The sequence below is a fragment of the Phyllobates terribilis genome, unplaced genomic scaffold (assembly GCF_046119375.1).
Source record: "Phyllobates terribilis strain yellow unplaced genomic scaffold, ASM4611937v1 Scaffold_10__3_contigs__length_209671492, whole genome shotgun sequence".
NCBI classification, from domain to species: Eukaryota; Metazoa; Chordata; class Amphibia; order Anura; family Dendrobatidae; genus Phyllobates; species Phyllobates terribilis.
Genome location: NW_027362770.1, coordinates 185,437,875 through 185,460,570, shown reverse-complemented (window position 1 = coordinate 185,460,570; position 22,696 = coordinate 185,437,875). Strand labels below are relative to the sequence as shown.

Below are 22,696 nucleotides of genomic sequence, written 5' to 3'. Positions count from 1 at the left end.
GCTCCCCGGTCCTCACCAATACGATTCGCTGATTGGTCGCGCTCTCCGCACGCGACCAATCAGTGATCTTGGCGCTAAAGTTAAACACTGCTCTGCTGATTGGTCGCGGCCGCTGCCCGCGACCAATCACCGATTTGGGCGCCACATTTAAATAGTGGCCGCGACCAATCACCGATCTTGCCGCCACATTTAAATACTGCTGTGCTGATTGGTCGCGGACGCCAGACGCGACCAATCAGCGAGCTTGGCGCCAAATTTAAACCCCGCTCTGCTAATTGGTCGCGGAGGCCGGCCGCGACTAATCAGCATTATTGGTGCCTAATTTAAACACCGCTCTGCTAATTGCGCCCCGTCGGCCGCATACCTATTCTAGAATACCCGATGCGTTAGAATCGGGCCACCATCTAGTATACAGTATATATATATATATACTGTGTATATATATATATATGTATATATATCATTTGCGTCACACTTACCGTACTTGACGTGTGACAGCATAACAATCTCTTGTGCTACAGATAGAGATAATTTGTAGATTCTATATTTACCTCATATTCATCTAATTCAACTTAAATACACAAAAATCTATATTCAGTCATGGCCGAAAGTGTTGGCACCCTTGAAATTGTTCCAGACAATGAAGTATTTCTCCCAGAACATTATCACAATTCCCCAGCCTTTCTTATACACAGGTTTATTTTTTTTGTGTTTATTGGAACAACACAAAAAAAACAGAGAAAAAAGCCAAATTGGACGTAATGTCACACAAAACCACAAAAATGGGCAAAATTGTTGTCACCTTTCCAAAATTGTGGGTAAACAACTTAGTTTCCAGCATGTGATGCTCGTTCACACTCACCTGTGGCAAGTAACAGGTGTGGGCAACATGAAAATCACACCTGACACCAGAGAAAAAGGGGAGAAGTTGACTCAATCTTTGCCCCGACTTAGACACCCAACCTATATATGTATGTACATTTATATACATGTAAAAGTTTGGGTGCGCCCCTGGAGATTCGTGTGCTCAGATTTTATTTACTCATTTTACTCACTTATATAGCTTTATTAGTCCCACAAACATATTCATCGCTGTCCCCATCGGGACTCACAATCTAAATTCCCTATCAGTCTTTGGAGTGTGGGAGGACACCGGAGAACCTGGAGGAAACCCACGCAAACTCCTTGCAGATGTTGTCCTTGGTGGGATTTGAACCCAGGACCCCAGCGCTGCAGTGCTAACCACTGAGCCACCATGCTGCCCTATACACTCAGATAACTTTTTGGGGGGGCTAAAACACAAAGGAAATGTGTCAGGTAGCTAGATAAATAGATAGACGATGGCTTCTGTAAATGAGCCATTAGCATCGGATACAACTATCAGAATATGGGGGGCCGAAAAGTAAACGGTGTATGGAGCCGAAACAATTGAGCTCTGTGCGCTGTGTAGTGGCCGTTCCCGGTACTGCAGCTCTGCTCCTGATGAACTGAATGTGTTATGAGCTGCAATATCCAAGAATAACCCCTATTCAGAGTACACTATCCATCCAGCACTAATAGCTGAGGATAGGTCACCAATATGTCAGTCCTGGACAGTTCTTTTAATTTTTTCTGAAGCCCCTAATTTAGGCAGGACTGGCCTACCATCTGAGGTTTCTCAACCTTCCCTTAAGATCAGATGCCAGGGAGGCAGTGTGGATACAGATTGAGTTGATAGAATTTATCATGTCCGATCCCGGAAATAAGCCCCCATTGATGTCTGACAGTGGATTATTTCTCTACCCCTCCCCGGGAGAACACATGTATGCATGTGAATAGGGGGTTTCAGGAGAAATGGCTGCCATCTGAACTAGCGTTCAGCCAACTCCTTACGAAGGTGTGTGCCCACCTTACTTATTTTACTAAACTTGGAAAGAAAAAATCCAAGATGATTTCTGGTTCTAAACGAAAAGGGGTGGTCCGAAACTCAAAAATGTATTTTAATCCTATTTAATGTCATAATCTAATCTTTTCTAATATATCATGATTTAGATGTCCCTACCATTCCCTCACTACTTCTTCTTTAATGACACTTTGTTTGAGAATCCCCAGTGCATGCTGGCATAGTCAAAAGAGTCGTCATCAGGGGGCAATGGCTGCGGTCACTGCCAAAGCCTCTGCCCCCTCCCTGAATCAAAACGTCATCAGTGACATCAGTTTCAGGGGCTGGGCTAGTACCTGCTTCACTGAGCATGCATCGGTGGTCAATTCCGATGTACGTTCATTAGATTCTTGTCAGTGGGCAATATGCGCAGTGACAGTGCACTCGCTCGCTGGTTCAGATCAGAAGTAACCAGCCAGCAAGAGAGCGCACTGTCAGTGTGCATTGTAAGAAGAATACCGGGCGTGCAGGAAAAGCAGAGACAAGTGCCGCCACTTAAGTGATGTTAAGTTTCACATTACAAAGTGCATACATTAGAATGTAGATCTTAGACCATATGAAGATGGTGTACTTACTTTGAAAATGCATGTTACAATGGTTGTATAATACTCAAATTAAGTTGTGCATTTCACGAGTCCAGCTAGATCCGAACTGCTAAAAAGTTAATTTTAATATTTGGCAGGGAAAAGATGTATACAGTCATTCTGACATGTAATTTCAAAGTAAGTACACCAGATTCACCAAGTCTGATCTATTAAATAATGTATGGAATCTGGTGATGTTTACTATTTAATATGTAGGTTATACAGTATGTACACTGTAAATGCTGGTTATATTTCATGATGTTGCATTATAAAACATGTGAACATTCACAATAAAAAAAAGTAACTATGTAAAGTTACAAACTATAAAATGTAACTTGTACTATAGTGAGTGGCTTCTTGCCAATACATATTTTTATTATTTCTGTTAATATTTAGGGTGTTTAGAGTTAAGTGTCGTCAAGTGACAAGTCCTATCAGTAGTGTAAAAATCTGTCCTCACAAATTTTACCTCTGAATTGGGATTCTAAGAGGGAATGTTTCTCCAAGCTAGAGAGCGGAGACTTGTAGGCCATGCAATGCTCTTGTGGGAAATTAAATATGCAAATATCCTCTATAGAGATGAAAGGGGTAAGGAACTCCACAAGGAGAAATGTTCCCCCTTAGTCCCCAGTCAGTGGCCTCTCACCTAGCCAAATCAGACTTCTTGCTTTGCACTGATGAGGGGCAAGCACCCAGAAGCATGTGTCTGCAAATGAAGTTTCTGTGTTTGGCTTCTTATCCCAAGTCATGTTACAAGGCTTGTTAATGACTTTTAGAATTGCTATATCCAATAGGTCGCGCAAAAGTTCAAGTCCTCTTTCTCGCTGAACTTGCATACCTCGAAATTGAAATCAGTCCTGGCGGGGGGAAAAAAGCAGATTTCTCTGATAAGATATATTACAAAGTTTCTCACGTTCATGTGTACTATTGATTTATGGTATAGAAACTAAAATAACGGTTACGCTTTAAGAGCTGTGAACTCCCAGCTGTACCTGGTGTTTTTAGGACGTTCTAGGGAGACCGATCTATAGAGATCAGATGACTCGGAGGGATTACTTATTGTAATGCCATTGACTCCTATCGCCCCAGTCTGTGTTTTTACTATGCCCCCTGCATAGGAAAGTGCAGTACACTATGCTTTCATATGTAGTAAAAAAATAAAATATGTAAAAAAAAAGAAGTTTTTTGGGTATAGATTACACCCAGCAAAGCGTAAAACCAAGACGATGGCGAACCAAAGTGTTACAGACCCTAATTTGTATCATGGATAAGGAATATTTTTATACCTTTTTCTCATCCATTTCTGATATATATATTTTTTTTCCCCTGTGTCCTTCTTTAACCCATAAAGAAAAGTTCCATTCCTTGCTCAATTTATATTTAGTTGCTAACTACTACAAAGGCGAGAAATCTCGAAAGCAGCCATGGCTGTTAAGTGTTACCAGAAAGGAAATTCGCCACTCATTTTTTTGCCTAATGCCTTTGCAACCCCTATAAATCCACCCACACCAAAAAATTCCGATGTATCCCGCGTGTCGGAGGCAATCTTCAGATACCAGACTCAGACTAGACTAAAATTCTCAGATACCTTTATCGGTGGGGTCAATGGAATAATCCTTAAAGGACTTATCCGTCCCCGTGCCTGACGGCCGTGCAATGCTCTTATAAGGGAATGTCACTTATACGGGGGGGGGATGATGTCTTTTTTCCCTTCTTCCTAATACACATTCTCCACATCACAAGAAACCTTTATTGAAGTGCACACGTTCTTTTAAGGAAAAGAAGGGGGGGGGTGTCGTTAAAAAAAAAAAACCCTTAACGCTCCTTGTATATGGTTAGTCTCTTTGAAGACCTGTGGTACAGTGGTTATATTGTTGGTCTTAAGAACACACGCTTGTGGTTGTGTTCTATCCCCAGCCACTTTGCAGCGTGACCACCCATCTGCCACAGGCAGCAAGTTTGTGGGAAGTTCTGCAAAGTACTTGTGGTGCTGTAGAGGGAGGCTGCGGAGGCAGGGCTGGCGGTAACCAAAAAAAAAAAAAAAACACCTCTCTCCCTCTAGTGAAGACCCACCTAAATGAGACAGTTACCAAGGAGGGTGTAAAAGTGACAGGTGAGGCTCTCGCCCACTCCTCCTGCTTGCTCCAGCTCCATACACTTGGAAGATCACATGTCCCAACATCAATGAACCAAACATGACTGTTTAGCTCGAAAAGGGGAATGTGGCTTATGATGTCACAGTTTTGTCTTTATTAAGAGCTCACTGACAAGGAATCCAGTTCCCCCTCATACACAGCCAAAGGACACAGCTCCTTCCTGGAGTCCTGCACTGCTACATCACATCAGTACTGGGATTACTACACACAGGACTGAAAGCACCAAGAGGAGCAGAGCAGCGCAGAAGTAAGTGCAAAGTCTTTACCCTGCCTGTCGGCTTTATGTGGAGGGGATTATTAGAGGAGAAGTACCCCTGCAGCTAGGGGGAGTAGTGGAGCAGGACTAACCCTGCGCCTGGGTGAAGTAGTGGAAGAGAGTTACTCCTGCACCTGGGTGAAGTAGTAGAGGAGAGCTACCTCTGCACCTGGGGAAGTAGTGGAGGAGAGTTACTACTGCACCTGGGGAAGTAGTGGAGGAGAGTTACTACTGCACCTGGGTGAAATAGTGGAGGAGAGCTACCCCTGTACCTGGGTGAAATAGTGGAGGAGAGCTACCCCTGCACCTGGGGAAGTAGAGAAGGAAAACTACCCATGCACGTGGGGAAGTAGTGGAGGACAGCTACCCCTCCACCTTGGGAAGTAGAGGAGGAGAGCTACCCCTGCACCTGGGGTAAATAGTGGAGGAGTTCTACCACCGCACCTGGGTAAGTAGAGGAGGACAGCTACCTGCACCTGGGGAAGTAGTGAAGGAAAACTACCCCTGCACGTGGGGAAGTAGTGGAGGACAGCTACCCCTGTAGTTAGTGGGGGTAGTGGAGGAGAGCTACCATTGCATCTGGGGAAGTAGTGGAGAGCTACCCCTATAGTTAGGGGTGGTAGTGGAGAAAAGCTAATCCTGCACTCGGGGGAAGTACTAAAGGAGAGCTACGCCTGTAGCTAGGGGAAGTAGTGGAGCAGTACTAACCCTGCCCCTGGGGGAAGTAGTGGAGGAACGTTACCCCTGCACCTGGGTGAAGTAGTGGAGGAGAGATACCCTTGTAGTTAGAGGGAGTAGTGGAGCAGTACTACCCATGCACCTGGCGAAGTAGTGGAGAGCTACCCCTGTAATTAGTGGGGGTAGTGGAGGAGAGCTACCCTTGTACCCTGGGGAAGCAGTGGAGGAGAGCTACCCTTGTACCCTGGGGAAGCAGTGGAGGAGAGCTACCCTTGCACCTGGGGAAGTAGTGGAGTTAGTGGGGGTAATGGAGCAGTAGTAACTCTGCACTTTGGGGAAGAAGTGGAGGAGAGCTACCCCTGTAGTTAGGGGTGGTAGTGGAGAAAAGCTAATCTTGCACCTGAGTATAGTAGTGGAGAAGAGCTACCCCTGCATTTGGGGGAAGTACTAAATGAGAGCTACCCATGTAGCTAGAGGAGGTAGTGGAGCAGCACTAACCCTGCACCTGGGGGAAGTAGTGGAGGAGACCAGTTGGGGAGATCTACCCCTGCACCCTTCACCTGGAGAAGCAGTTGAGATAAGTTACCTCTGCAGCCAAGAGGAGGAGTGGAGAAAAGCTTCCCTTGCTGCATGAAGGAATAGTGGAGATAAGTTACCTCTGCAGATAGGGGGAGCAGTGGAGAAGAACCAACCTGCCAGAGACAGGTAATAAATACTGCAGAAGAGCAAAGACAGAAATGTTACCAAAGTTATATTGGCATTTATGGAAAGTGCTTCTACTTGTTGCAGTAATTTCAGTGTATTGTCCTTGAATGATAGAAAGTAATGAGTAACATTGGATACATATATCATTATAAGGTTATAGAAGAGATGTGTAGACAGGTGTGAACAGTGCGAATATTTAGTTTATACCTAATGAGAATATCTATCAATTTATCTCATATCTATTTCGTTTTTTTCTTTGACTAATATATTTAGCTATCTATTTCATATTGATCTTTCTTTTTCTTTCTTTCTTTTTCTTTCTCTCGGTCTCTCTTTCTTTTCTTTTCTTCTTTCTTTCTTTTCTTCTCTCTTTCGTTTCTTCTTTCTTTCTTTTCTTTTTTTCTTTCCCATGATTTGTCACATTTCATCTCCTCTGCTGTCATACAGTCGACACTCAGGTGCCGCGGTTCTTCCTGTAGTGTATTTGGGGTCAGAAATTGAGCCGTCTGCCCCCTCTCACCTCCCCGTGGAACGCGCACAAACCTCAGTCTGATCCCGTTCCATATGTAGTCAGCATCCAAAACCCACGAGTTTTCCAAGCTAAAATAATCATTGTTTTTCATGCAGAGATCATAGAAATATTTCACTCTACTCCCCCACAAGTCTAAAACCCAGACGAGAGCTGCCGCAATTTCTCGAGCTTCCACACATAGTTTAGGAGGATGAGAGTTGTAGGAGATCATTAATAAGGAATGGGTCGGTTAATGTTTATAACTGTGAGCGTCATTCGATTAGGACAGCGACACGATTGGGGAGTTGAAAAATATTGGGACTGTTATGGGGCGACATGATGGGATGCGATGGGATTAACTGGACGTGGCATTGATGAAGCATTGATGGCGCCCTGGTCGCCCCTATGTTGATGGCCGGGGAGTTCGTCGTTTAGGCAGGTTAACATATAAAGATTCCACCACAGTAGAGCGTAAGAATGAAGCTCTCTTTGTCTCTGCCCAGTAGGAAGAAAAACGTACTACAAGGGCGCCCCCTATGGGCAATAAATGAGACCATCCTAAAAAAGCACTGATCGAATTATGCTGCAAAATTGTCGAAATGCGTGTATCAGCACCTTGTCGAAATGCATGTATTGGCACCTTGTCGAAATGCATGTATCGGCACCTTGTCGAAATGCATGTATTGGCACCTTGTCGAAATGCATGTATTGGCACCTTGTCGAAATGCATGTATTGGCACCTTGTCGAAATGCATGTATTGGCACCTTGTCGAAATGCATGTATTGGCACCTTGTCGAAATGCATGTATTGGCACCTTGTCGAAATGCATGTATCGGCACCTTGTCGAAATGCATGTATTGGCCAACTAAAACTCAACCCAATATACGTGGTATATAATGGTTACTAGCTGAATGCTGGGAGTTATACTGCCCATTTATAAGAGGGAACAATTTATTATATACAGATTATAGTAATATCATCTTCTCTTTCTTTTCAGGTTCTTTCTATTTATTCTGGAGAAAAAAAATAAAGATTATACGGAAGATTGGAAGTACTGGAAATATTCAACAGGTTTGTCCTTGTCTGCATCATGGCAGTTTTAAAGAAATCTTTTGCTCTCTGTTATCAGCTCGTTCATCAAAGTTCTTCAATGGGACGATTGACAAGAAGTGTAGAAAACATCCTGTATCTGCACGGTCACTTCTTTATGCCGTGCGGAGACATTTACATGGATGTGAAGTGTCAGAACTATTATAAGGTTTCGTGATCTAGTTCACGGTTCTATAGCATTAACCCTTTGGGGTGGTCCGTTAATTGGAATAATTGCCCCTATTTGTCAGTAGACAGACAGCTAACGTGGCGTTTTAGGTCAATGTGGGAGGTCTGGGCTTTACGAGATTGTCTTCTTAGTACCTCCATAATGTTTCACCTCTGATGTGGTTTTCGGTGTGCCAGCTCGTCTGGTTCACACGCCGGCGGAGGGTACTACCGATATGATCACTGATCGGGTTTTTCTCAATCCTCGCAGGTCTTGGTTACACTCAGGATGTTGCGGAGCCTCCTTCCACATTGCAGTTTGGCGGTCTTCATCTTAAGCTGTTCATTCCCCGCTCACGGGAGACCAACGCAAGGGATCAACGGCAGAGTGTAAGCGACTGGCTCGGCCTTCATTAACTTGGCAGTGTATGTGTATATATAAAGTATACGTATGCGTGCATGAAAAAGTGCGTTAGTCCGAGAGATAGTTCACAATCAGTTTGCATAGTTGGCTGGTGATTCAATGGAGTGGATTAAACCCTTTTATGTAATGTGGAGTTTTGCTCACACAACTAAGAATTTTTTTACAATGTCTTGGTATAAGTCTAGATCCGCATGCATCAGGTTGCTTTGGCGGCCAGCGCGTGGATTTCTGCATACTTCATTGGGCTGAATAGGGCAGTGGTGGAAATTTCCGCCACATTTATTCCATGTAGAACTTGCTACAATGTCTTGGTATAAGTCTAGATCCGCATGCATCAGGTTGCTTTGGCGGCCAGCGCATGGATTTCTGCAGACTCATGTGAGCCGAATAGAACAATGGTGAAAATTTCTGCCATATTTATTCCATGTGTGAATGAAGTCAGATCTAGAATCCTTTATTCCACGACAGGAGAGAGGTTTGTGCCATTGGTTGTAACATTCCCTGAGAGAAAGCAGAGATCGTGAAAACGATGAACGTTTTTTTCTTATACAGCGATGAGGTCATTCGGGTCGCAGCCTTCTTTGTTTTATATGTGAACATGTTTTATTACGGGGGGGGACACGTATGATTATCGACACGTGTCCATATCTGCTCACACATTAATATCAAACGCAGCCTTCTGGCAAAATCAAAGTGACACCCAGAGAAAGGGATTAAATCCGGCGAGACGGATCCGACGGCAGAAGGAAACAGCACAGGAATCAAGTGAGCACATGTAACTTTTATGGGAGCGTGTAATTATATCTGCACGGGAGAGAACCTCGCAGGAGCCGGAGCCCTGCGGGCAAAGCGTCCGGATAAAAGCTGGATTGTGTTTCCAGGCTGGTTAGAAGAGAGGGAATCAGACGCCTTATTAGTGCTGCCCCAAAATTAAACTAAAGAAAAATTGAATGTCCCATCAGATTGATTAAAAATAGTTTGGAGTGAGTATAGTTCTTTGGTGCAGAAAAGTTCCAAGAAAGTGAAAAACCTAAATCTTAACGATATCTCGTAGGTAGTGTTAAGTTCCATGTTACCTTGGCTAACATCTGGGCAACGAGCTCGCGTTCTGGACTATCGGCCCATCTCAAACCATAAAATGCTCATTCATTAAATGCGATAATTTTTAAGCCGGCTTAAAAATTATCATTATTATCGGCAGCATATCGTCTTATGCTGCCGAGACACAAGGTTTCTGGCTTTGGAAACAATACGCACTCATTCCAGACTTTCGGCCCATTTCAAACACAAAAATCCTCATTCATTAGATGCGATAATTTTTAAGCCGGCTTAAAAATTATTATCATCGGCAGCACATCATCTTGTGCTGCTGAGACCCACAGTTTCTGGCTTTGGAAACAGTATGCGCTCATTCCAGACTTTTGGCCCATCTCAAACAGCAAAATGATCATACGTTAGATGGGATAATTTTTAAGCCGGCTTAAAAATTATTGTTATATCAACAGCACATTGTCTTGTGCTGCCAAGACTCTAAGTTTCTGGCTTTGGAAAAACTACCAAATCCTCTGGTTTTTCTTTTTGGACCATAGAGGTCAGTAATCGTACGTGATTTGGGTTGCAAGGGTCATGTAGGGGTTATATGGGCCACACATAGTGGGGTACACTGGGGTCAGCCAATGCGACTCTCGGGGTATTCCTTTTCAAGATGTCTTATGTGAAAACGCATCTGAACCTCCCGACTCCAGGAGCGGCTGCTAGAATTATTGTGGACCGGTCAATTCAGATCACTTTGATTACTATCTTCTAGTCTTATATATATAATGCTTAAAGGGACTGTTCAGCACCAAAGCAACCTTCTGACACCCGACATGTATCATACACGTGCCCAATTAACTGAAATAGGACACGTGTGTGATAACTGCCAGGCGTCGGTCGGTTGCTTTGGCAACTCTCCCGCCCAACGTGCCGCAGCGTCTGAGACAAACCCTTTAATTATGGTATAACGTTCCGCACCTTTCTTATGTAGCTTATGTTTCAATTTATCACGTTTTTTTTTTTAATCCCAGCTTGCAGATGTGTGTTCAGGACTGGGTCAGGTGGGCTTTTATTTCTGAAATGGAAAGAATGAATGAGAAATTTTGAAAATGTTGAGAATCAATCATCTTCACTTTCCCTCACCTTAGGCGGCGAGCCGTTTCAGAACATCAGCTCCTCCATGATAAAGGCAGATCCCTCCAAGATCTGCGCCGCAGAATCTTCCTACAGAGCCTCATAGAAGGGGTGAACACGGCAGAAATACGAGCAGCGCCCGATGAATTGCCGCGCCCGATCCCCAGCGTCAAGAACTACAACACCCTACGGTTGGTGGGCGAGGAGGAGGCAGTCACAAGTCACTTGACTCAGGAGACACACAAATCTCTCAGCTTCAAGGATCCCCCACCTAAGATTCCCGGCAAAAAGAAGAAGGGAAAACCTGGAAAGAGGAAGGAGCAGGAAAAGAGGAAAAGGAGAGAGCGGTCGGCATTAGAAAGTCTTCAAGACCCGCCCGGATCGGATCTTTGGTGGGAAGAGCTGGGTATCAGGTCAGTAGAGAACGTGGGACAAAATTATCTCATCTATATTTAATACTTCCAAGGGTGGTACTAAGTTGAGGGCCCCCTCTAATGTCCGAATCCGGACTTGGATTCCAAAAGTTCTAAAAAGTTGCAAAAAGTTCCAAAAAAGTTGGATCTCCACCTATAGGATCAAAGCAAAAGTGGCGCCAGGAGTTTCTGCTTGTTTGTGGGGCTGATAATTGTTGCGAATGGTCAGCTTAAAGGGATATTCCAGGGGAAGAAAAAAAAAACATGGCTGCTTTCTTTCCCACTCTGTGTGGTTAAGAGAATGGAGTCGAGGTGTAATACCACGCACGACCTGTGGATGAGTGTCGCGCTGTTTTTGGAAAGGGAGAAGCCATGATCTTTTTCAATTCTGTACAACCCCTTTAAGACTTTGATTATATCCCCCTTCCTAAGAAAAAAAAAGCGTATACGAGAAGCCTAAAAACATATAGCGTGATCCTTTTTAGGCCTAAGCACTCGATCCTCCTTCTTATTCCCTCCCCCTCGATGCGTGGGCCAACGCGTTTTGTGACTTTCCAAGCAAACTGCAAATTTTACTGCAAGACGGTGAAATTTAAGTGCATTCTGGACTGGGCGTCCTCCGAAGAAAACCACGACTAATACAGATATTTATCCGCTAGAGTTTAGTACAGGGGGATGCACGGAGAGCGGAGAGATTCAAGACATTCCATCCAACCCCCAAATATGTCGGCAACAACAAATTTACATCTCCGTATAATGGAAGATGTTCTGCTCACCTCCCACTCCCTCCATTCAGGAAATGGCTCCGGTTTATTTTTCTTAGGGCAAGCGGCATGTATAGTTGTGTCTTTCTTATGGGAGGAAATGTTTCCCGAAGCCTCAAGTGACCAAATACTAGAACAGTTTGTAGGATATTTTGGATCCAGATTTCTTTTATTAAAAAAAAATAAAATTATATTTTTCAGTGCAATTTTTACCCCGTTTTTTTTTCTGTTTTTTTTAGTGTCTCAATTGGTATGAAAAAAAAAGTACAAAAATAAATACAACTTAGAAATAAAAATAATGAAAGTAAATTAATTAATGAATTCATTATAATAATAAATTAATTAATATTAAATTCTGATAAATTAAAATAATTAATAAAATAATTGATTAATTTATTATGAATAAGTTAAAGGGATTGTCCATTCAGGATCATTTATGGCTATTTTCAGAGGCCCTATGCACTTTAAGGCATGGTCATAGTTATAAAAAATTAGTCCTACATAATAATTGGCTTTTTTTATTTATTTTTATTTCATTTTTTATTTTCTTTCTATTAAAAATATCTGTTCTACATAATAACTGGCTTTCTTTTTTATTAATATTTTTATTTATTTTTTAGTATAGTTTTACCTTAATTTTCATCTTAATAAAAATGTTTGTTGTACATAACTGGATTTTTTAATTAATATATTTATTTATTTATTTTTTTTTTATTTTTTTTTTTTTACTAAAACTATTTAAACTACGTAATAACTGGTTTTCTTTTCTTGAATATATTTTTTTTTTTTTAGTTTAGTTTTATTTTTTATTTTATTTTCAATAAACAACAATATTCTACATAATAACTGCTTTTTTATTAATATTTTTTATTTATTTTTTAGTTACTTTTTTTAATATTTTTTAATAAAAATATTTATTCTACATAATAACTGGCTTTCTTTTTATTAATATTTTTATTTATTTTTTAGTTACTTTTTTATATTTTTTAATAAAAAAATATGTATTCTACATAATAACTGGTTTTCTTTTTATTAATATTTGTATTTATTTTTTAGTTACTTTTTTATATTTTTTAATAAAAAATATTTATTCTACATAATAACTGGCTTTCTTTTTATTAATATTTTTATTTCTTTAGCTTATTTTTTTATATTTCTTTTAAATGAAGATTTTTATTTTTTAAATTAGTTTTATTTTTTATATATATTTTCTTTTTGATAAAAATATTTTTTACACGTAATAATTGCCTTTTTTAATATTTTTTAATTTTTCTTATTTAATATTTTTCATTTTGTTATATATATATATATATATATATATATATTTTCTGTTTAGTAAAAATATTTGTTCTATAAAAAAAATGACTTTTTTTAATATTTTATTTATTAGTTTAGACTTATTTTTTTTCAATATATTATTTTTTTATTTTTTATTGTTCATTATTTTATGTTGTGTTTTTATTACTTTTATTAGTTACATTTTGACAAATGTCAAAAGTAGGTTAACCCTTTGTTTTTTTTTCTTCCACAGCACGCAATGAGAATTGAACTGGAGCTTCCACTTCTATTGAAGAGACATTACAAAAAAACAAAATAAAACAAAAAAAGAAAAAAGAAAGAAAGAAAAAGAAAAAGTATAAAGAGCGGGGAGTGCAGCGGAAACAGAAACTTCTGGACTTATGCACATTTGTTATATATTTATTTCCTGTAAATATCTATTGATCGGAGGCCGCCCCGGACCCCACGTGCGCTGTTCTTCCCCCCGCCGTCTGTAATACTGCACAGCCGCTCGCCCTCGCGGCCCCCTCCCCTTATTTATTGGTTGATTTCTGTATTTATTGCGTTCTCGTTTTTTATTCCTTGTGCTGCTGGCGTCCCGTTTCATGTTGCACTTTACGTCCAGAACTCGCCAAGATCTTATGTGTTTTTTTTTTTATTATTTTTTGATATTGAATTGAACATTATTATTATTATTATTATTTGATTTGATTTTTTTTTCTCTTTTGTGCATGAAATGTGGCGACTGGTGGAATTTGTACAGAATGTGTAATAAATCCAGTGTCCAAAGTAAGCGGAGCGCTGTCTGGTGCTGAACCCCAGATCACTGGGGCGGAATTTACAACCAACCTCCTCGTAAATACTTAGGAAGAGTGGACTCTGCTTAAAGGGGCAGCGCTCAATATTCCTTGGGTGGGAGATGGATGAATGATAAGTATTAGATGGGTAGGGGTCTGTCTTCTGGATTGGTGATAAGTATTGGATGGGTGGGGGTCTGTCCTCTGGATTGGTGATAAGTATTGGATGGGTGGGGGTCTGTCCTCTGGATAGGTGATAAGTACTAGATGGGTGGGGGTCTGCCCTCTGGATAGGTGATATGTACTAGATGGGTGGGGGTCTGCCCTCTGGATAGGTGATAAGTACTAGATGGGTGGGGGTCTGTCCTCTGGATAGGTGATAAGTACTAGATGGGTGGGGGGCTGTCCTCTGGATATGTGATAAGTACTAGATGGGTGGGGGTCTGCCCTCTGGATAGGTGATATGTACTAGATGGGTGGGGGTCTGCCCTCTGGATAGGTGATAAGTACTAGATGGGTGGGGGTCTGTCCTCTGGATAGGTGATAAGTACTAGATGGGTAGGGGTCTGTCCTCTGGATAGGTGATAAGTACTGGATGGGTTGGGGTCTGTCCTCTGGATAGGTGATAAATACTAGATGGGTGGGGTCTGCCCTCTGGATAGATGATAAGTACTAGATGGGTGGGGGTCTGTCCTCTGGATAGGTGATAAGTACTAGATGAGTGGGGGTCTGTCCTCTGGATAGGTGATAAGTACAAAATGGGTGGGGGTCTGTCCTCTGGATAGGTGATAAGTACTAGATGGGTGGGGGTCTGTCCTCTGGATAGGTGATAAGTATTGGATGGGTGGGGGTCTGTCCTCTGGATAGGTGATAAGTACTAGATGGGTGGGGGTCTGTCCTCTGGATAGGTGATAAGTACTAGATGGGTGGGGGTCTGCCCTCTGGATAGGTGATAAGTACTAGATGGGTGGGGGTCTGTCCTCTGGATAGGTGATAAGTACTAGATGGGTGGGGTTCTGTCCTCTGGATAGGTGATAAGTACTAGATGGGTGGGGTCTGCCCTCTGGATAGGTGATAAGTACTGTATGGGTGGGGGTCTGCCCTCTGGATAGATGATAAGAACTAGATGGGTGGGGGTCTGCCCTCTGGATAGATGATAAGTACTGGATGGGTAGGGGTCTGTGCTGTGGATAGGTGATAAGTACTGGATGGGTGGGGGTCTGTGCTGTGGATAGGTGATAAGTACTGGATGGGTGGGGGTCTGTGCTGTGGATAGGTGATAAGTACTGGATGGGTGGGGGTCTGTCCTCTGGATAGGTGATAAGTATTAGATGGGTAGGGGTCTGCTCTCAGTATAGGTGAAAAGTACTAGATGGTTGGGGGTCTGCCCTCTGGATAGGTGATAAGTACTAGATGGGTGGGGGTCTTCCCTCTGGATAGGTGATAAGTACTAGATGGGTGGGGGTCTGTCCTCTGGATAGGTGATAGGTTCTAGACGGGTGGGGGTCTGTCCTCTGGATAGGTGATAAGTAATAGATGGGTGGGGTCTGCCCTCTGGATAGGTGATAAGTACTAGATGGGTGGGGGTCTGTCCTCTGGATAGGTGATAAGTAATAGATGGGTGGGGTCTGCCCTCTGGATAGGTGATAAGTACTAGATGGGTGGGGGTCTGTCCTCCGGATAGGTGATAAGTACTAGATGGGTAGGGGTCTGTCCTCTGGATAGGTGATAAGTACTAGATGGGTGGGGGTCTGTCCTCTGGATAGGTGATAGGCACTAGATGGGTGGGGGTCTGTCCTCTGGATAGGTGAAAAGTACTAGATGGGTGGGGGTCTGCCCTCTGGATAGGTGATAAGTACTAGATGGGTGGGGGTCTGTCCTCTGGATAGGTGATAAGTACTAGATGGGTGGGGGTCTGTCCTCTGGATAGGTGATAAGTACTAGATGGGTGGGGGGCTGTCCTCTGGATAGGTGATAAGTACTGGATGGGTGGGGGTCTGCCCTCTGGATAGGTGATAAGTACTAGATGGGTGGGGGTCTGTCCTCTGGATTGGTGATCAGTACTGGATGGGTGGGGGTCTGCCCTCTGGATAGGTGATATGTACTAGATGGGTGGGGGTCTGCCCTCTGGATAGGTGATAAGTACTAGATGGGTGGGGGTCTGTCCTCTGGATATGTGATAAGTACTAGATGGGTGGGGGGCTGTCCTCTGGATAGGTGATAAGTACTGGATGGGTTGGGGTCTGTCCTCTGGATAGGTGATAAATACTAGATGGGTGGGGTCTGCCCTCTGGATAGATGATAAGTACTAGATGGGTGGGGGTCTGTCCTCTGGATAGGTGATAAGTACTAGATGAGTGGGGGTCTGTCCTCTGGATAGGTGATAAGTACAAAATGGGTGGGGGTCTGTCCTCTGGATAGGTGATAAGTACTAGATGGGTGGGGGTCTGTCCTCTGGATAGGTGATAAGTATTGGATGGGTGGGGGTCTGTCCTCTGGATAGGTGATAAGTACTAGATGGGTGGGGGTCTGTCCTCTGGATAGGTGATAAGTACTAGATGGGTGGGGGTCTGCCCTCTGGATAGGTGATAAGTACTAGATGGGTGGGGGTCTGTCCTCTGGATAGGTGATAAGTACTAGATGGGTGGGGTTCTGTCCTCTGGATAGGTGATAAGTACTAGATGGGTGGGGTCTGCCCTCTGGATAGGTGATAAGTACTGTAGGGGTGGGGGTCTGCCCTCTGGATAGATGATAAGAACTAGATGGGTGGGGGTCTGCCCTCTGGATAGATGATAAGTACTGGATGGGTAGGGGTCTGTGCTGTGGATAGGTGATAAGTACTGGATGGGTGGGGGTCTGTGCTGTGGATAGGTGATAAGTACTGGATGGGTGGGGGTCTGTGCTGTGGATAGGTGATAAGTACTGGATGGGTGGGGGTCTGTCCTCTGGATAGGTGATAAGTATTAGATGGGTAGGGGTCTGCTCTCAGTATAGGTGAAAAGTACTAGATGGTTGGGGGTCTGCCCTCTGGATAGGTGATAAGTACTAGATGGGTGGGGGTCTTCCCTCTGGATAGGTGATAAGTACTAGATGGGTGGGGGTCTGTCCTCTGGATAGGTGATAGGTTCTAGACGGGTGGGGGTCTGTCCTCTGGATAGGTGATAAGTAATAGATGGGTGGGGTCTGCCCTCTGGATAGGTGATAAGTACTAGATGGGTGGGGGTCTGTCCTCTGGATAGGTGATAAGTAATAGATGGGTGGGGTCTGCCCTCTGGATAGGTGATAAGTACTAGATGGGTGGGGGTCTGTCCTCCGGATAGGTGATAAGTACTAGATGGGTAGGGGTCTGTCCTCTGGATAGGTGATAAGTACTAGATGGGTGGGGGTCTGTCCTCTGGATAGGTGATAGGCACTAGATGGGTGGGGGTCTGTCCTCTGGATAGGTGATAAGTACTAGATGGGTGGGGGTCTGCCCTCTGGATAGGTGATAAGTACTAGATGGGTGGGGGTCTGTCCTCTGGATAGGTGATAAGTACTAGATGGGTGGGGGTCTGTCCTCTGGATAGGTGATAAGTACTAGATGGGTGGGGGGCTGTCCTCTGGATAGGTGATAAGTACTGGATGGGTGGGGGTCTGCCCTCTGGATAGGTGATAAGTACTAGATGGGTGGGGGTCTGTCCTCTGGATTGGTGATCAGTACTGGATGGGTGGGGGTCTGCCCTCTGGATAGGTGATATGTACTAGATGGGTGGGGGTCTGCCCTCTGGATAGGTGATAAGTACTAGATGGGTGGGGGTCTGTCCTCTGGATATGTGATAAGTACTAGATGGGTGGGGGGCTGTCCTCTGGATAGGTGATAAGTACTGGATGGGTTGGGGTCTGTCCTCTGGATAGGTGATAAATACTAGATGGGTGGGGTCTGCCCTCTGGATAGATGATAAGTACTGGATGGGTGGGGGTCTGTCCTCTGGATAGGTGATAAGTACTAGATGGGTGGGGGTCTGTCCTCTGGATAGGTGATAAGTATTGGATGGGTGGGGGTCTGTCCTCTGGATAGGTGATAAGTACTAGATGGGTGGGGGTCTGTCCTCTGGATAGGTGATAAGTACTAGATGGGTGGGGGTCTGCCCTCTGGATAGGTGATAAGTACTGTATGGGTGGGGGTCTGCCCTCTGGATAGATGATAAGAACTAGATGGGTGGGGGTCTGCCCTCTGGATAGATGATAAGTACTGGATGGGTAGGGGTCTGTGCTGTGGATAGGTGATAAGTACTGGATGGGTGGGGGTCTGTGCTGTGGATAGGTGATAAGTACTGGATGGGTGGGGGTCTGTCCTCTGGATAGGTGATAAGTATTAGATGGGTAGGGGTCTGCTCTCAGTATAGGTGAAAAGTACTAGATGGTTGGGGGTCTGCCCTCTGGATAGGTGATAAGTACTAGATGGGTGGGGGTCTTCCCTCTGGATAGGTGATAAGTAATAGATGGGTGGGGTCTGCCCTCTGGATAGGTGATACGTACTAGATGGGTGGGGGTCTGTCCTCCGGATAGGTGATAAGTACTAGATGGGTAGGGGTCTGTCCTCTGGATAGGTGATAAGTAATAGATGGGTGGGGTCTGCCCTCTGGATAGGTGATAACTACTAGATGGGTGGGGGTCTGTCCTCTGGATAGGTGACAAGTAATAGATGGGTGGGGTCTGCCCTCTGGATAGGTGATAAGTACTAGATGGGTGGGGGTCTGTCCTCCGGATAGGTGATAAGTACTAGATGGGTAGGGGTCTGTCCTCTGGATAGGTGATAAGTAATAGATGGGTGGGGGTCTGTCCTCTGGATAGGTGATAAGTAATAGATGGGTGGGGTCTGCCCTCTGGATAGGTGATAAGTACTAGATGGGTGGGGGTCTGTCCTCTGGATAGGTGATAAGTAATAGATGGGTGGGGTCTGCCCTCTGGATAGGTGATAAGTACTAGATGGGTGGGGGTCTGTCCTCCGGATAGGTGATAAGTACTAGATGGGTAGGGGTCTGTCCTCTGGATAGGTGATAAGTAATAGATGGGTGGGGTCTGCCCTCTGGATAGGTGATAAGTACTAGATGGGTGGGGGTCTGTCCTCCGGATAGGTGATAAGTACCAGATGGGTAGGGGTCTGTCCTCTGGATAGGTGATAAGTACTAGATGGGTGGGGGTCTGTCCTCCGGATAGGTGATAAGTACTGGATGGGTGGGGGTCTGCCCTCCGGATAGGTGATAAGTACAAGATGGATGGGGGTCTGTCCTCTGGATAGGTGATAAGTAATAGATGGGTGGGGTCTGCCCTCTGGATAGGTGATAAGTACTAGATGGGTGGGGGTCTGTCCTCCGGATAGGTGATAAGTACTAGATGGGTGGGGGTCTGTCCTCTGGATAGGTGATAAGAAATAGATGGGTGGGGTCTGCCCTCTGGATAGGTGATAAGTAATAGATGGGTGGGGGTCTGTCCTCTGGATAGGTGATAGGTACTAGATGGGTGGGGGTCTGTCCTCTGGATAGGTGATAAGTACTAGATGGGTGGGGGTCTGTCCTCCGGATAGGTGATAAGTACTAGATGGGTGGGGGTCTGTCCTCTGGATAGGTGATAAGAAATAGATGGGTGGGGTCTGCCCTCTGGATAGGTGATAAGTAATAGATGGGTGGGGGTCTGTCCTCTGGATAGGTGATAGGTACTAGATGGGTGGGGGTCTGTCCTCTGGATAGGTGATAAGTACTAGATGGGTGGGGGTCTGCCATTTGGTTAGGTGATAAGTACTAGATGGGTGGGGGTCTTCCCTCTGGATAGGTGATAAGTACTAGATGGGTGTGGGTCTGTCCTCTGGATTGGTGATCAGTACTGGATGGGTGGGGGTCTTCCCTCTGGATAGGTGATAAGTACTAGATGGGTGGGGGTATGTCCTCTGGATAGGTGATAGGTACTAGATGGGTGGGGGTCTGTATTCTGGATACTTGATAAGTACTAGATAGGTGGGGGTCTGTCCTCTGGATAGGTGATAAGTACTAGATGGATGGGGGTCTGCCCTCTGGATAGGTGATAAGTACTAGATGGGTGGGGGTCTGTCCTCTGGATAGGTGATAAGTTCTAGATGGGTGGGGGTCTGTCCTCTGGATAGGTGATAAGTAATAGATGGGTGGGGTCTGCCCTCTGGATAGGTGAAAAGTACTAGATGGGTGGGGGTCTGTCCTCCGGATAGGTGATAAGTACTAGATGGGTGGGGGTCTGTCCTCTGGATAGGTGATAAGAAATAGATGGGTGGGGTCTGCCCTCTGGATAGGTGATAAGTAATAGATGGGTGGGGGTCTGTCCTCTGGATAGGTGATAGGTACTAGATGGATGGGGGTCTGTCCTTTGGATAGGTGATAAATACTAGATGGGTGGGGGTCTGTCCTCTGGATAGGTGATAAATACTAGATGGGTGGGGGTCTGTCCTCCGGATAGGTGATAACTACTAGATGGGTGGGGGTCTGTCCTCTGGATAGGTGATAGGTACTAGATGGGTGGGGGTCTGTCCTCCGGATAGGTGATAAGTACTAGATGGGCAGGGGTCTGTCCTCTGGATTAATGATAAGTACTGAACAGGTGGGGGGCTGTCCTCTGGATAGGTGATAAGTACTAGATGGGTGGGGGTCTGCCATTTGGTTAGGTGATAAGTACTAGATGGGTGGGGGTCTTCCCTCTGGATAGGTGATAAGTACTAGATGGGTGGGGGTCTGTCCTCTGGACTGGTGATCAGTACTGGATGGGTGGGGGTCTTCCCTCTGGATAGGTGATAAGTACTAGATGGGTGGGGGTATGTCCTCTGGATAGGTCATAGGTACTAGATGGGTGGGGGTCTGTATTCTGGATACTTGATAAGTACTAGATAGGTGGGGGTCTGTCCTCTGGATAGGTGATAAGTACTAGATGGATGGGGGTCTGCCCTCTGGATAGGTGATAAGTACTAGATGGGTGGGGGTCTTCCCTCTGGATAGGTGATAAGTACTAGATGGGTGGGGGTCTGTCCTCTGGATAGGTGATAAGTTCTAGATGGGTGGGGGTCTGTCCTCTGGATAGGTGATAAGTAATAGATGGGTGGGGTCTGCCCTCTGGATAGGTGAAAAGTACTAGATGGGTGGGGGTCTGTCCTCCGGATAGGTGATAAGTACTAGATGGGTGGGGGTCTGTCCTCTGGATAGATGATAAGTACTAGATGGGTAGGGGTCTATCCTCTGGATAGGTGATAAGTACTAGATGGGTAAAGGTCTGTCCTCTGGATAGGTGATAAGTACTAGATGGGTGGGGGTCTTCCCTCTGGATAGATGATAAGTATTAGATGGGTGGAGGTATGTCCTCTGGATAGGTGATAAGTACTAGATGGGTGGGGGTCTTCCCTCTGGATAGGTGATAAGTACTAGATGGGTGGAGGTATGTCCTCTGGATAGGTGATAAGTACTAGATGGGTGGGGGTATGTCCTCTGGATAGGTGATAGGTACTAGATGGGTGGGGGCCTGTATTCTGGATACGTGATAAGTACTAGATGGGTAGGGGTCTGTCCTCTGGATAGGTGATAAGTACTAGATGGGTGGGGGTATGTCCTCTGGATAGGTGATAGGTACTAGATGGGTGGGGGTCTGTATTCTGGATACTTGATAAGTACTAGATAGGTGGGGGTCTGTCCTCTGGATAGGTGATAAGTACTAGATGGGTGGGGGTCTTCCCTCTGGATAGGTGATAAGTACTAGATGGGTGGAGGTATGTCCTCTGGATAGGTGATAAGTACTAGATGGGTGGAGGTATGTCCTCTGGATAGGTGATAAGTACTAGATGGGTGGGGGTATGTCCTCTGGATAGGTGATAGGTACTAGATGGGTGGGGGCCTGTATTCTGGATACGTGATAAGTACTAGATGGGTAGGGGTCTGTCCTCTGGATAGGTGATAAGTACTAGATGGGTGGGGGTCTGCCATTTGGTTAGGTGATAAGTACTAGATGGGTGGGGGTCTTCCCTCTGGATAGGTGATAAGTACTAGATGGGTGGGGGTCTGTCCTCTGGATTGGTGATCAGTACTGGATGGGTGGGGGTCTTCCCTCTGGATAGGTGATAAGTACTAGATGGGTGGGGGTATGTCCTCTGGTTAGGTGATAGGTACTAGATGGGTGGGGGTCTGTATTCTGGATACTTGATAAGTACTAGATAGGTGGGGGTCTGTCCTCTGGATAGGTGATAAGTACTAGATGGATGGGGGTCTGCCCTCTGGATAGGTGATAAGTACTAGATGGGTGGGGGTCTTCCCTCTGGATAGGTGATAAGTACTAGATGGGTGGGGGTCTGTCCTCTGGATAGGTGATAAGTTCTAGATGGGTGGGGGTCTGTCCTCTGGATAGGTGATAAGTAATAGATGGGTGGGGGTCTGCCATTTGGTTAGGTGATAAGTACTAGATGGGTGGGGGTCTTCCCTCTGGATAGGTGATAAGTACTAGATGGGTGGGGGTCTGTCCTCTGGATTGGTGATCAGTACTGGATGGGTGGGGGTCTTCCCTCTGGATAGGTGATAAGTACTAGATGGGTGGGGGTATGTCCTATGGATAGGTGACAGGTACTAGATGGGTGGGGGTCTGTATTCTGGATACTTGATAAGTACTAGATAGGTGGGGGTCTGTTCTCTGGATAGGTGATAAGTACTAGATGGATGGGGGTCTGCCCTCTGGATCGGTGATAAGTACTAGATGGGTGGGGGTCTTCCCTCTGGATAGGTGATAAGTACTAGATGGGTGG

At 44.9% G+C, this 22,696-nt stretch overlaps 1 protein-coding gene across 2 annotated transcripts; it reads left to right on the top strand.

Annotated features, from left to right (window-relative positions):
- The first annotated feature begins 4,533 nt into the window (after positions 1-4,533).
- PTHLH (parathyroid hormone like hormone) lies at positions 4,534-13,910 on the top strand. Of its 2 annotated transcripts, none has more exons than XM_073649395.1 (5): positions 4,534-4,908; positions 7,810-7,883; positions 8,341-8,459; positions 10,677-11,075; positions 13,371-13,910. In XM_073649395.1, the coding sequence occupies exons 3-5, from the start codon at positions 8,359-8,361 to the stop codon at positions 13,378-13,380; spliced, it is 510 nt and encodes a 169-aa protein (XP_073505496.1). In that variant the 5' UTR covers positions 4,534-4,908; positions 7,810-7,883; positions 8,341-8,358; the 3' UTR covers positions 13,381-13,910. The 2 variants fall into 2 exon arrangements, with proteins under 2 accessions (XP_073505496.1, XP_073505497.1); XM_073649396.1 differs by lacking the exon at positions 4,534-4,908 and adding an exon at positions 5,607-6,300.
- Positions 13,911-22,696: the final 8,786 nt, after the last annotated feature.